Here is a 16,271-nt window from a genome sequence, read left to right on the forward strand (position 1 = left end):
AAAAAGGAAACCATAGGCTCACCTCACCAAGAAAATCATTGGAAGAAAATCTATCATAATCCCAGACTGTCACCTCCAGTGTTTTCTTCTTGAGCTACAGTTCAAATCAAAATGTCATTAACCTCGTTTCTCATCATAAATTTTCATTATACTCATATAATAGACTCATTTATATTTTCATTCCTTGAACTCTTTCCGCTTATGTAAAAATACTTTAAGTTTATATAAAACTGTATACTTACATTCAATATTATGTAAACTGTCAATCATTTTGTGGTCCAATCAAGTATTTGATCATAAGATACCTCACTATTTTGCAAAAAAAAGGGTGATTTTTACTTATTTCCTGTTATTCTACCCCTGCCCATTATTAAAAGTACCAAGCAGAATCTATATATACTCTTTAAATACATGAAATTCATAGGTTGCAAAAATGTCTAGGTTATTCAAAGTATTTGGGTTATAGTTTTTTGTTTCAGTAAATTGCCAAAACACATCAGTAGCACTGTCTTATTTCTGCAGGTGAACGTAACTTATTTTAAACTCAAGAACCCAGATTACAATTTATATCCAGCTTCAATTTCATAGTCAAATTAGAAATCTTCCAAAGGATAAATGAGAAACCTCATTTTGAAAGACAACTCATTTGTAAATTGTTTTCATGGATGTCTTCTTCCTATTCTATTTGTATTCTTCTCTCTGAATTCATCTTTATAAACCATCAGTTATTTTCTATTATTGATACAAAGTTATGACATGAAGATTTTCAGAAACACATTGATGCAATTTTGCTTAGAGTCATCTATCTGTTGTGATAATCCTTTACACTAGTCTTCTTCACGCTTTCTTCTGTACGGTTTAGTTGCACAATGCCAGATCCGTAGGAAGCCTCAATTTAGAAAAGAGATGATCCCTAAATTGTTGCCAGGAAGGGTAATTTATTTCAGTGCATCTGCATCTTATTTTTTCTTTGTTTATGAAAGTCAAAATACAGCTAGCTGGCAAATATTTTCCCTCAAAATATGATAAATAGAGCCCAGTCTATTGAAATATTTGATTTTGAAATAATCAGTGGAAAAGGTCCCACTAGTCTTATTCATTTTATTTTTTAGCTGTTTTGTGAAAATGTGCACATTTTCTTTCACTGTATCTTCGAACTGCACCCAGTTCCTTTTACTGGCTATATTTCTTGCATGTATTTTACTTAATTTTTTTTGTTTGTATGGAAAAATTGATATGAATCACAATCTTTCAGTAATTCTATCATCACTATTTTTATATTAGCCTGAATCTGTCATATGGAAAATAATCATTGCATACCTGTTCCATGGAGATACTTTTATAAATTACTGTTTGATTCCACTCAGGATTAAGACTTTTCTGAACATATTTAGTCCTTCTCTTGTACTCAGCACTGAATTGGAAAAAGAGAAAGAATTACCCTGATTATTTACCTTGACCGATGACTTCATAGTCAACCTGAAGGGCATGCAGACTTTTAAAGGTATTTTGTTTTGAATCACTACGTAATCATCTCATCATCCTCATGTCTTAAACTGTATTTTAAGTTGAATGCACAACGACAATTCAAAAATATCTTGGATGCCTTTAGTTTTATTTTCCCTAAGGTATTTTTTTTTTTAAAGAAAAGCTTTTAGGTGTTCTAACTAGAATACAATTTTAGAAATCTTAATCTCTCCTGAATGTGTGAGATAATTACATGAACTATACAGTAACATCAATATCTTCTTGTCGCATAAATAATAATTGGATATTTAACTTTCCAATAGTTTTGCAACTGATCATGTCAGCAAAGCCAAATGGTCTTTCAATTCATTTTTTTCTGTAAAAAGCTGAAATAACTGTACTGACTGAGGAAAGGATGAAAAATGGCTGTTGCTATAGGTGAGATTCCATGAACATTTGTTACTTTATATTTATAGTAGATTTTGACACTCTTGGTAAAGTAGAATACTTAATCTAGTTATGAAACAATCTTAATTAAATACAAATTCTTGGTTTATGTCAATAGCTTATGTTACAAATGATGAACCAAATCAAAATTTTCCCTCATGCATTATAACTTGGGGCATTTCAGTTTATCCTTGACTCTTCCATACCCTCTGATCACCAGTTAGAAGCTTATATCTTACACGTTTAAGCATAACTTACTTTCAAAATTTATTCTAATTAAGTCTGACAAAACATTTATAACTGGCATCAACCAGCTAATGGGGTTGGAATTATTGCTATTTGCTATGAGCCAATGGTGCCCACATAGACAAAGCTTTTCTCTAACACTCACTGGCTTTTTCCAAATTTTCTGCCTAGAAAACAAACCTATTTGTTTGGGGTCCATTCACGTGCCTGGACTTCATAAACTGCCTTACCCTAAAGGTACTGCATCCTGACCCTGGATCTGTAGTTCTATTCCCAACTGCTGTCAGCAGACTAACTCTTGTTATATTCCTGGTCTCAAGCATTGCCAAATTCTGGAATACCTACTATTGTTCCCCAGATGCTAATTTACTTATTCATCCTAGATAAAACTATCCTAGATAAAACTAAAGAATCAAGCTCCAGTTCACCACTCACTTTTAGAGATGGGTCTACAGCCAAGTATCTTTTTTTCTCCCTCTGGCTTTATTCTGTTTCTTATCAGACATACACAAGGGCAATAATTTCCAACGTTGACTGCATATTAGGATCACTTTGGGATCTGAGTTCCCAGGGTGGTAGGTGGGGCAACTAGCATGGCACCCACATCCCCCTGCCCTTCACCCACAAGGAGAGTCTTATTTAACAGGTTTGGGGGGAGGCTTGAGCATCAGAATTTAAAAAATGATCTAGGTAAATCTAAAGTATTGCCAAGATTGAGAACCGCTGAGAACCGCTGAGCTCATGTCTCCTAAGACCTCACATTTCAGCCACTGTGAACTGAATGCAATTTAAGAAATGAAGCAGCACTATTCTCATTTGTAACCAACCTATCTGAAAGTACAAAAAAAGAGAGTAGGATTTGACAATTTTTTCATTCAGCACAAAGTGCAAATAATTCTGGGGAAATGTATAGGCAATGATTCAAAGACACAGGAACTTTCATAGACCGTGAACAGAAAGTATACATTTGTACATATACTTTTTAGGTAAATTCGTCTATGTCTAGTGAAGTTTATGCACTCAAGTACCCAGAAAATTCCACTTTGACTTAATTCCACTTCTACTTTAGAGAAATTCTCCCACACGTACAAAAGGAATTTGTTAAAGAACATTCATTGCAACATTGTTTCTAATAGTGTGTTAATAATATAATAAATAAATACATTATGATATATTTATTCAATGAAAATTTAAGCAGCAGTTAAATTAAATGAAATATACCTTCATTTATCAAGATAGATAAATCTTAAAAAAAATCTTGAGCAAATAATTTGCAGAAGAAAACCTATGGTAAGTTATCATGATATAAAGTTAAAATTACATGAAATAATACTGTAAATTATTTATGTCTACTTGTATATATGTATGACAAACATTAATACCATATGACAGCTTGGGAATTATAGATGTTAAACTCTATTATGTGGTTGTCTCAGGAGGACAGGGGAATGGTTTCAGAGGACTTCAGGGGTACTTGTAATATATTTTTTATTAAAAAAAATCTGAAGCCAATATAGCAAAATGTTACGATTTGATAAAATTGGATAGCAAGAACACAAGTATTTGGGACAGTATTGTCTATAATTTTCGGTAAGTTTAAAATATTTTATAACAAAATTCAAAACTATTTTAGCAAATTATGTCCCTTTATACTTTATGATTTTGATTCTTTAAATTAATGACATAAGAAGAATGAATATGACCACTTTTAAGTTAACAGCCAACTCTGGTTGCTACTTTAGAATTCATGGCTATTCCTGTAGTAGGTATACTAAGAAAAAACACATTGTGTAGTATGAGCTTTAAAGTTTCTATCTGTTTTGGACTTAATTATCCAAGTGGTGAGACCATGGGAAAAACATATTAGGGATTAAGATTCATAATACACTGAACAGTGGTAAAATTGTTATTTTTTTCAAATTCTGAAAAATTGAATGCACAAAATTTTAAAATAAGATTGAAGATGGAAAATTAATGTCAAATGCAAACTCATGTATTTTTACTAAAATTCTAGATATGTCAGTGTATATTAAAATAGGCTGAACCATTGAAATGTCTTCAAAAAGATATATTAGTTAACATATTTTAATTTATAATATTAATAATTGTTATATTTCACATGCATACTTTAGTCATTTTTCACCCATATGTAGCAAAATTATCGAATGCCAACTCTGCACCAGGAATTATGCTCTATCAAAATGTACAACTGCAAAACTCTTAATTGTACTGACATACCATTATGTCATGAGAAGCACTTTATAAAGTAAGCACATTGAAATAATAACAGCTAACATTTACGAAACGCTACTTTTTCACAGGCAGAGTTCTAAGTGCTTTTCGTGTGTTACATTATTTAATCCTCAAAGCAACTCTATGTGTCCAGTATTATTTATTATCCTATTTTATAGCTGATAAGAATTGAACTCAGAGGAATTCAGGCACGTTGGCAAGGTTGCATAGTTATTAATTCATAGGACCAGGTTTCAAACACAGGGAAACTAATTTCTTGCTCTGAAACATGAGCTATATGAACTCAGTTGATTAGGCCCATCATAAAATTTCTTAATTGCATATTTCATTAGCTGAAGTGTCTAGTTTGTCTTCTTTATTTTACAGTCAAAAACTGTACACTTCAACTTAAATATATGTTTTACATATATAACATAAATTATTTATAGTGTGTGTATATATACACATATAGAAAATGAGGACAGCTTTAGGGTTGCCTAGGGAAATATTGAATGGTGTATCCTAAGACTAAGAGAGTGCTGTGGAACAACTAGGGATAATTATTATTAAAATTTACTTTTGCTCAGATACATTCACATATAACCCCAATTAGTCGGGAAAAATCTAGATGTTCACTTTACTAGGTTATCTTAATCTTACTAATAAGTTTGAATCTCTAGTTCTCTCAAGACTCAAGGTCTGTGTCCTTTAGGGTTAACGAGGGTAAACACACCTGTCTCCTGATCCTGCCTCTACCAGCCCTGGTTGACCTGTGTAAATGCCAATGAGATCTCTTTGCAATCTTTTCATACTTGAATTTCCTGACACGCAGAGATGGCCACATAAAGCTCTTCCTTCAAGAACCCTTGTCTGATGGCTACCATGTACTGACCATCTTGGGCATGATGTCAATGGGCTGTGTTCCCACTTTACACAATTGAAAACTCCACAGTTCTCATCTCCATATCAAAATCTGTGGATTTACAAGTTGAAGGTGGCCAGGTAAGCAGAGGGATTCTTGAATGTGAGCAGAAATCTAGGCTGAGAAATAAGTGGAGTTCCTTTTCCTTTCCTACCATGTCTGTTAAACACACTGAAATCCCTCATGGGAAGACTGCAATAATGACATTATTTTAGGACAATTAAGCCATATGTAATAGTCAGAGAAGTTTTTTAATAAGGGAAAATAAAAAGTCAATTAATCAAGATGGAACACGGTGTTTAGCAAACAAAAATCTAGGGATTTCCCTGGTGCTCCAGTGATTAAGACTTTGCCTTCCAATGCAGGAGACGTGGGTTCGATCCCTGGTTGGGGAACTAAGATCCCACATGCCGTGGGGTGCAGCCAAAAACTTAAAAAAAAAAAAAAATCTAAACCTTTATTTCCTTAAAGTTTTGACTGATTTCCTTTTTCTTTCTCTTTTCATTATTGGACAATCATTTTCTCATAGGTAGATATGATTTTAAGGCTGGCAGAAAAAGGTATTTAAAATTCAATTACTCTCTCCTAAACCAGAAGAAAAAAAAGTTCTCTGCAAAAAAAAATTGAGAAACAAGAATGGAATATAATGGCTTGTTTGTTCTTAACTTTCACAGAATTATCTAAAGTACTGAAGGTCTTCATTTCTTTTGTTTTTTCTTGATTGGAAAAAATACATATAAATTTCTTTATTGAAAAAATATATAATGAGTCCAATAAAGATATATATATATTTGTGTGTGTGTGTGTGTGTGTGTGTAGTTTTTTTCAAAATTACTCCTCTGAGGATGTTGCCTTTAATTTAGAAAGAAGCACAGAGCATATCCCATTTTATAAGCCCTGTTTCTCTGTGTGCAATAGTGCATTTATGGGCTGTCACTTGATTGTCCTCTGTGCTCCCTGAAGTCTGACACCATGGCTGTGTTCTCAATTCCAACAGAGTCTGGAGCAGTCTGTGCTAAATAAATGGTTTCCGTATGGATCTTTCAAACATGTTTGTACTTCTCTTTTTCCTTTAAAATCTATTAAAATAAAATGTTTTGGCCTTCAAATTGTAAATACATACAACAGCTGAATCTGCTTTACATTCTTTCCAGAGGAAATAGTTTGAGATGCTAACAAGGGTGTTTAGAGAAAGTCCAGCCAGGAATTAGGCTTCCAGCTATCATGAGAGTAAAAATCAGCTTCAGTCATGGCAAAATCTCATTAGTGTGAAAAAATCTGTACTTTGTCCAACAGTGTAATGAGAGAAAACCACAGCGAAATCCTTCAGATATGCTCATTTCCATTTCTTAATTATCCGGGGACAAATTTTGAGTTCATGGACTCTTCAGGCTATTTCCTTGTCTTTCTTTCACCTCATCTCGGCTGACATTTGGGCTGTCAGAGCTTATGAGTATCTTGATTAAAGGATGGCAAGAGGAAATGAAAGGAGACAAGAAAACTGGACCAGTGAAATTCTTTTAGTTAACAGGACATTTTTTTAAAAAAATTTAAGAATGAAGGATGTATTATACTTATTATTGAAGAAAAGTTGTTTGATTTTCTATATAGTGTTGTTAAATAATTTGGTGTAATTCAGTAGCCCAAGCATTCTGCATTTCTTTTTTGCAGGGATAACTGACCATTGGCTACATGAAGTTTATTATACATATTTCTAGCAATAATAGCTACTGTCATTTATTGAGAGCTTACTACATGCCAGACATTATGCTTATCATTTTGGGTGCATTCTCCCTGTGTTTCACAAAAACCCTGGGAAGGGGGCTATTATGATTCCTAGGTGGAAGAGGAAACAGTTTTAGAGAAACCTCACAACTTCTAAGTGGCAGGACTGAAATTCAGATCCAAGTTCTTAAGGACTTCGCTCATGGGCCTCCTCAGCCTAACTTACAATGTCAGTACCTCATCAGTATAATTCCTTTCCACACTGACAATTCTCGAAGAGATGATGAAAGTGATTTCAAGATGAAAGATATGATGAGAAAGTGACTCTAGATCTTCTAAATTGTAATCTAATACATCCCAGATTATTTCGACCATTATTTACATTTACAGAAAACACGTTCTCTTCTAAGTTAAATATAGACAATCATTGTCATTCTGACAATTTCCCCCTGGTTTCTCTGGATAAAAGAGAGAAGCTTCTGAATAAAGTGACTGATAATGTTTGTTCTAAAATGACACTATCTCTTTGAAACAAAACTCATTTCGCGTATCAGTCTGAGAGATCTGAAGATGAGAGAGCCAGTCATAACAAGCAACCTTTCTCAGTATCAAATTTTACTGGTTGCCATAATTATGTGGTTGCAAAGAAACAGGAAGTTTCTGGGCACCAGAAAGGTTGTACTGACTAATACTATTCTTTGAGATATTTAAATATTTAAGCCTTTACAAATCAGAAACTGCCTCTTTTGGGCAACAGCTTGTCAGGTTTAGTAAAGATGCTGAATTTTAATGTCACAGACAAAAATCCTGTACCACTAATATTCTGGGTGGGACTAAAATTCCCATCACCCTGTTGCTTCAGATGGTACAAGATTCACCTCCCGAATTAAATAACACATTTAATTTACAATGCAATGAGATGTGCAAAAAAATGCTTTCGGCTATGTGTTAAGAAATATCCTTAGCTGACGATGTAATGATGCAACATGCTCTAGCAGAAAACAGACAAACCAAGGAGGTTGCTCTTATGCTGTTGCTAACACCCTAGAGCAGGCAGATTATGGCATCCTATATTACACAGTAATAATTCTGTGGTACAGAAGGTATAAAGGCATGAAAATGTTTCAACATCAGGTCTAACTGAGGGTAAGAGACCAGACAGCTATCATCTTTAAGATGACATACACACCTAGTACTGGTCATCCAGAAGATCAGTTAATTCCTTTTGAAAAATGACTAGATTTATTTGTTTGGTTGTCATAGAAGACTCAGAAGAATCTGAGCCATAATTTTTGTAAGAGAAGCTAAATGAATTTTAGCAGACAAATTATAAATGAAAACTTTAGTTATATCTAATTTCAAAGTGATAGTTCCTTATTCATACCTTTCTACGTTTTTACTCTTTTCTACTTTTCTGGGCTCCAATGCACATACCTGCTACACATATTTAGTAATAATGTTGTGGTCAGAATAGTCTGCTATTAGCCTAATTCAACTGATACCAACATGTAGAAAAATAAAAATTACAGCCGAAGTTGAACTGCAGGTGAATGTACTTAAAAGGCAAACAAGAGAACTCTAGACATTTCATTGAAGGGTGACACTGAAAGAGAACCAACTCTACCTTGCATTCTGGACAACCATGACTTGACTGCATTGATTCCAAGAGCGAGAATGAAGGATACAGCAGGAAAGTAGGAAAGACAGGAAGAAAAAAGTTAGGAACAGAAATAAGGAAGAAAATGTGAGAATAAAAACTAGAGGAGCTATACCATAATATATTAACAACATGAGGCAGAAAATAATCTTAGAACTAAAGTGAAAATAATACCTCACAAGTGTAGTAAATTCCAAGGTCTTGGCCACTGTAATAATTAAGAGTAATTTAATGAACGTGCTAGGAATTGAATACGAGTAGCACATTAGCCTGCTTTTTGGTCAAATTCCACCCAGAAGGCATGTTTTGTTTGACAAATGGCACGGGGATAGCTTTAGGTGGGACCTCACTCTTCATTTCACTATAGTTTCAACACTTTCTCTGTTACCTACTCCAGAATGGACTGACATATTCATGCCACCTGCCTGACCTTTCCAGTTATTCAAGTTTGCAATAGTCTAATTGAAACATATCCTGTAACAAATAAAGGATAACTACTCTCTTATAGTATAAAAGGTGATACTAGGATATTAAAGAAGATAGAAAATAAAAGACAGTGCTTTATTTTCATTCATTCATTAGCAAATGCTGATTGGAGATATACCCTTGGCAGGCATTTCCTCTTGTCCCATAATACTGTCATTAAATAACACTGAAGGTCTAATGACCCAAATCAAAGGCAGAATGAAGTTATCACTTTGTTATATTCATGTTAAAAAAAAAAGTGGTGGGATGAGGGATAAATAAGGAGTTTGAGATTAGTAGATACAAACTACAACATATAAAATATATAAACAACAAGGTCATACTGTGTAGCACAGGAAACTATATTCAATATCTTGTAATAAACTATGATGGAAAAGAATATGAAAAAGAATATATATACATATATATGTATAACAATCACTTTGCTGTATACTACAAACTAATGCAACATTATAAATCAACTATACCTCAAAAAGATAGACAAATTACAGTTATAACTACTACATAAAGATATAAACTAACATAAAATAAAAACTTCCCTTTCCTGTTCTATATGGCTAGTTGGTAATGTATGAATTAAATTCATTTCAGCCTGCAGAATTCTCTTTAATATTTCTCGAAGGGCAACTCAGCAGGGAAAAAAACTGTTTCTCAGATTTGTTTTTCTGGCAATGTCTTATTTATTTATTTAACATCTTTACTGGAGTATAATTGCTTTACATTGTTGTGTTAGTTTCTGCTGTATAACAAAGTGAATCAGCTATAGGCACATTTCTATCCCCATATCCCCTCCCACTTGTATCTCCCTCCCACCCTCCCTATCCCACCCCTGTAGCTGGTCACAAAGCACCAATCTGATCTCCCTGGGCTATACGGCTGCTTCCCCTTAGCTATCTATTTTACATTTGGTAGTGTACATATGTTGATGTCACTCTCTCACTTCGTCCCAACTTACCCTTCCCGCTTGCCATGTCCTTAAGTCCATTCTCTATGTCTGTGTCTTTATTCCTGTCCTGCACCTAGGTTCTTCAGAATCATTTTTTTTTTTTTAGATTCCATATATATGTGTAAGGATACAGTACTTGTTTTCCTCTTTCTGACTTACTTCACTCCGCATGACAGACTCTAGGTCCATCCACCTCATTACAAATAACTCAATTTTGTTTCTTTTTATGGCTAAGTAATATTCCATTGTATATATGTGCCACATCTTCTTTATCAATTCATCTGTCTATGGACACTTAGGTTGCTTCCATGTCCTGGCTCTTATAACTAGTGCTGCAATGAATCTTGTGGTACATGACTCTTTTTGAGTTATGGTTTTCTCAGGGTATATGCCCAGGAGTGGGATTGATGGATCATATGGTAGTTCTATTTTTAGTTTTTTAAGGAACATCCACACTGTTCTCCAAGTGGCTGTATCAATTTGCATTCCCATGAAGTGTAGGAGGGTTCCTTTTCTCCACACCCTCTCCAGCATTTATTGTTTGTAGATTTTTTGATGATGGCCATTCTGACCAGTGTGCGGTGATAACTCATTGTAGTTTTGGTTTGCATTTCTCTAATGATTAGTGATGTTGAGCATCCTTTCATGTGTTTGCTGGCAATTGGTATATCTTCTTTGGAGAAATGTCTACTTAGGACTTCTGTCCATTTTTGGTTTGGGTTGGGTTTTTTTTGATATTGAGCTGCATGACCTGCTTGTATATTTTGGAGATTAATCCGTTGTCAGTTGCCTCATTGGCAAATATTTTCTCTGAGGGTTGTCTTTTCATCTTGTTTATGGTTTCCTTTGCTGTGCAAAAGGTTTTAAGTTTCATTAGGTCCCACTTGTTTATTTTTGTTTTTATTTCCATTTCTCAACGATGTGGGTCAAAAAGGATCTTGCTGTGATTTATGTCATAGAGTGTTCTGCCTATATTTTCCTCTAAAAGTTTTACAGTGTCTGGCCTTATATTTAGGTCTTTAATCCACTTTGAGTTTATTTTTTTATATGGTGTTAGGGAGTGTTCTAATTTCATTCTTTTACATGTAGCTGTCCAGTTTTGCCAGCACCACTTACTGAAGAGGCTGTCTTTTCTCCATTGTATATTCTTGCCTCCTTATCAAAGATAACGTGACAATATGTGCGTGGGTTTATCTCTGGGCTTTCTATCCTGTTCCATTGATCTATATTTCTGTTTTTGTGCCAGAACCATACTGTCTTGATGACTGTAGCCTTGCAGTATAGTCTGAAGTCAGGAAGCCTGATTCCTCCAGCTCCGTTTTTCTTCCTCAAGATTGCTTTGGCTATTCAGGGTCTTTTGTGTTTCCATACAAATTGTGAAATTTTTTGTTCTAGTTCTGTGAAAAATGCCATTGGTAGTTTGACAGGGATTGCATTGAATCTGTAGATCACTTCGGATACAATAGTCATTTTCACAATGTTGATTCTTCCAATCCAAGAACATGGTATATCTCTCCATCTGTTTGTATCATCTTTAATTTCTTTCATCAGTGTCTTATAGTTTTCTGAATACAGGTCTTCTGCCTCCTTAGGTAGGTTTATTCCTAGGCATTTAATTCTTTTTGTTGCAGTGGTAAATAGGAGTGTTTCCTTAATTTCTCTTTCAGATTTTTCAGCATTAGTGTATAGGATTGCAAGAGATTTCTGTGCATTAACTTTGTATCCTGCAATTTTACCAAATTCACTGGCTAGCTCTAGTAGTTTTCTGGTAGCATCTTTAGGATTCTCTATGTATAGTATCATGTCATCTGCAAACAGTGACAGTTTACTTCTTCTTCTCCAATATGGATTCCTTTTATTTCTTTTTCGTCTCTGACTGCTGTGGCTAAAACTTCCAAAACTATGTTGAATAATAGTGGTGAGAGTGGGAAACCTTATCATGTTCCTGATCTTAGAGGAAATGGTTTCAATTTTTCACCATTGAGAACAATGTTGGCTGTGGGTTTGTCATATATGGCCTTTATTATGTTGAGGTAAGTTTCCTCTCTGCCTACTTTCTGGAGAGTTTTTATCAAAAATGTGTGTTGAATTTTGTCAGAAGCTTTTTCTGCATCTATTGAGAGTATCGTATGTTTTTTTTTCCTTCAACTGGTTGATATGGTGTATCACATTGATTAATTTGCGTATATTGAAGAATCCTTGCATTCCTGGGATAAACCCCACTTGATCATGGTGTACGATCCTTTTAATGTGCTGTTGGATTCTGTTTGCTAGTATTTCGTTGAGGATTTTTGCACCTCTGTTCATCAGTGATATTGGCCTATAGTTTTCTTTTTCTGTGACATCTTTGTCTGGTTTTGGTATCAACGTGATGGTGGCCTTGTGGAATGAGTTTGGGAGTGTTCTTCCCTCTGCTATATTTTGGAAGATTTTGAGAAGGATAGGTGTTAGCTCTTCTGTAAATGTTTGATAGAATTTGCCTGTGAAGCCATCTGGTCCTGGGCTTTTGTTTGTTGGAAGATTTTTAATCACAGTTTCAATTTCAGTGCTTGTGATTGGTCTGCTCATATTTTCTACTTCTTCCTGGTTCAGTCTCAGAAGGCTGTGCTTTTCTAAGAATTTGTCCATTTCTTCCAGGCTGTCCATTTTATTGGCATATAGTTGCTTGTAGCAATCTCTCATAATCCTTTGTATTTTTGCAGTGTGAGTTTTTACTTCTCCTTTTTCATTACTAATTCTATTGATTTGAGTCTTCTCCCTTTTTTTCTTGATGAGTCTGGCTAAAGGTTTATTAATTTCGTTTATCTTCTCAACGAGCCAGCTTTTAGTTTTATTGATCCTTGCTATTGTTTCCTTCATTTCTTTTTCATTTATTTCTGATCTGATCTTTATGGTTTCTTCTGCTAACTTTGGCAGCTTTTTGTTCTTCTTTCTCTAATTGCTTTAGGTGTAAGGTTAGGTTGTTTATTTGAGATTTTTCTTGCTTCTTGAGGTAGGATCGTATTGCTATGAACTTCCCTCTTAGAACTGCTTTTGCTGGATCCCATAGGTTTTGGGCCGTCGTGTTTTCATTGTCATTTGTTTCTAGGCATTTTTGGACTTCCTCTTTGATTTCTTCAGTGATCTCGTGGTTATTTAGTAGCGTATTGCATAGCCTCCATGTGTTTCTATTTTTTATAGTTTTTTCCCTGTAGCTGATTTCTAGTTTCATAGCGTTGTGGTCAGAAAAGATACTTGACATGATTTCAATTTTCTTAAATTTACCAAAGCTTGTTTTGTGACCGAAGATACTATCTATCCTGGAGAATGTTCCATAAGCACTTGAGAAGAAAGTGTATTCTGTTGTTTTTGGATGGAATGTCCTATAAATATCAATTAAGTCCATCCTGTTTAATGTATCATTTAAAGCTTCTGTTTCCTTATTCATTTTCCTTTTGGATGATGTGTCCATTGGTGAAAGTGGTGTGTTAAAGTCTCCTACTATGATTGTGTTACTGTTGATTTCCTCTTTTATCGCTGTTAGCGTTTGCCTTATGTATTGAGGTGCTCCTATGTTGGGTGCATAAATATTTACAATTGTTATATCTTCTTTTAGGTTCGATCCCTTGATCGTTATGTAGTGTCCTTCTTTGTCTCTTGTAATAGTTGTTATTTTAAGTCTATTTTGTCTGTTATGAGAATTGCTACTCCAGCTTTCTTTTGATTTCCATTTGCATGGAATATGTTTTTCCATCAACACTTTTACAGTCTGTACATGTCCCTAGGTCTGAAGTGGGTCTCTTGTAGACAGCATATATATGGGTCTTGGTTTTGAATCCATTCAGGCAGTCTATGTCTTTTGGCTGGAGCATTTAATCCATTTATATTTAAGGTAATTATCGATACATATGTTCCTATTCCCATTTTCTTAATTGTTTTGGGTTTGTTATTGTAGGTCTTTTCCCTCTCTTGTGTTTCCTGCCTAGAGAAGTTCCTTTAGCATTTGTTGTAAAGCTGGTTTGGTGGTGCTGAATTCTCTTAGTTTTGCTTCTCTGTAAAGGTTTTAATTTCTCTGTTGAATCTGAATGAGATCCTTGCTGGGTAGAGTAATCTTGGTTGTAGGTTTTTCCATTTCATCACTTTAAATATGTCCTGCCACTCCCTTCTGGCTTGCAGAGTTTCTGCTGAAAGATCAGCTGTTAACCTTATGGGGATTCCCTTGTATGCTATTTGTTGCTTTTCCCTTGCTGCTTTCAGTATTTTTTCTTTGTATTTAATTTTTGATAGATTGATTAATATGTGTCTTGGAGTGTTTCTCCTTGGATTTATCCTGTATGGGACTCTCTGCACTTCCCGGACTTGATTGACTATTTCATTTCCCATATTAGGGAAGTTTCCAACTATAATCTCTTCAAATATTTTCTCAGTCCCTTTCTTTTTCTCTTCTTTTTCTGGGACCCCTATAATTCGAATATTGGTGTGTTTAATGTTGTCCCAGAGGTCTCTGAGACTGTCCTCAATTCTTTTCATTTTTATTCTTTATTCTGCTCTGCAGTAGTTATTTCCACCATTTTATCTTCCAGGTCATTTATCTGTTCTTCTGCCTCAGTTATTCTGCTATTGATTCCTTCTAGAGAATTTTAAATTTCATTTATTGTGCTGTTCATCATTGTTTGCTCTTCAGTTCTTCTAGGTCCTTATTAAACAATTCTTTTATTTTCTCCACTCTATTTCCAAGATTTGGGATCATCTTTACTATCATCTGAATTCTTTTTCAGGTAGACTGCCTATTTCTTCTTCATTTGTTTGGTCTGGTGGGCATATACCTTTCTCCTTCATCTGGTGCGTATTACTCTGTCTTCTCATTTTGCTTAACTTACTGTATTTGGGGTCTCCTTTTCACAGGTTTCAGGTTCATAGTTCCTGCTGCTTTTGGTGTCTGCCCCAGTGGGTAAGGTTGGCTCAGTGGGTTGTGTATGCTTCCTGGAGGCGGGGACTGGTGCCTGTGTTCTGGTGGATAAGGCTGGGTCTTATCTTTCTGGTGGGCAGGACAGGGTCTGGTGGTGTGTTTTGGGGTGTCTGTGAACTTATTATGATTTCAGGCAGCCTCTCTGCTAATGGGTGGGTTGTGTTCCTGTCTTGCTAGTTGTTTGGCATGGGGTGTACAGCACTGGAGCTTGCTGGTCGTTGAGTGGAGATGGGTATTAGCGTTGAGACAGAGATCCCTGGAAGAGCTCTTGCAGATTAATGGGGCTGGGAGGTCTCTCATGGTCCAATGTCCTGAACCCGTCTCTCCCACCTCAGAGGCTTAGGCCTGACAGCCAGCCAGAGCACCAACACCCTCTTAGCCACACGGCTCAGAATAAAAGGGAGAAAAAAAGAAAGAAAGAAAGGAAGGAAGAAAGGAAGAAAGGAAGAAAGAAAGAAAGAAAGAAAGAAAGAAAGAAAGAAAGAAAGAAAGAAAATAAATAAAATTATTAAAATAAAAAATTAAAACAATATTATTAAAATTAAAATATAAATACATAATAAAAAAAGAAGAGAGCAACCAAACCAATAAACAAATCCACCAGTGATAACAAGCGCTAAAAACTAAACTAAGGTAAACATAAAAGTCAGAAACTGGTCAGTTGCATATAGCAAACCCTAAGTCTACAGTTGCTCCCAAAGTCCACTGCCTCAACTTTGGGATGACTCATTGTCTATTCAGGTATTCCACAGATGCCGGGTACATCAAGTTGACTGTGGAGATTTAACCCGCTTCTCCTGAGGCTGCGCGGAGAAATTTCCCTTTTGCTTCTCTGTTCACACAGCTCCTGGTGTTCTGCTTTGGATTTGGCCCCGTCTCTGCATGTAGGTCTCCCTCTGTTCTTTTGGGAAGTCTGAGGTCTTCTGCCAGCATTCAGTAGGTGTTCTGTAGGAGTTGTTCCACATGTAGATGTATTTTTGATGTATCTGTGGGGAGGAAGGTGATCTCCACGTCTTACTCCTCTGGCATCTTGAAGGTCCTCTCCAATGTCTTATTTATTAAAAAAAAAGTCTTTATTTTTGAAGGACAGTTTTGCTGGATACAGAATTCTTGTGGACCATCTTTTTCCTTTAGTACACTGATTATGTCATCTCCCTACCTTCTGGGCTCCATGGTTTCTGATTGGCAATCAGTT

The 16,271-nt window shown here is 35.3% G+C and overlaps 1 protein-coding gene across 1 annotated transcript in view; it reads right to left on the reverse strand.

Annotated features, from left to right (window-relative positions):
• Positions 1-16,271, reverse strand: part of PCLO (piccolo presynaptic cytomatrix protein) — a gene marked incomplete at both ends in the record, with an annotated part of 365,934 nt that overhangs the window by 59,535 nt on the left and 290,128 nt on the right. Inside the window, 3 exons of the mRNA XM_082846518.1 lie at positions 23-94; positions 1,321-1,414; positions 8,664-8,690. Coding sequence (XP_082702644.1) covers positions 23-94; positions 1,321-1,414; positions 8,664-8,690 — 193 coding nt within the window. The remainder of the gene's footprint in view (positions 1-22; positions 95-1,320; positions 1,415-8,663; positions 8,691-16,271) is intronic.

The sequence above is a fragment of the Leucopleurus acutus genome (genome assembly GCF_964270905.1).
Source record: "Leucopleurus acutus genome assembly, chromosome: 9".
NCBI classification, from domain to species: Eukaryota; Metazoa; Chordata; class Mammalia; order Artiodactyla; family Delphinidae; genus Leucopleurus; species Leucopleurus acutus.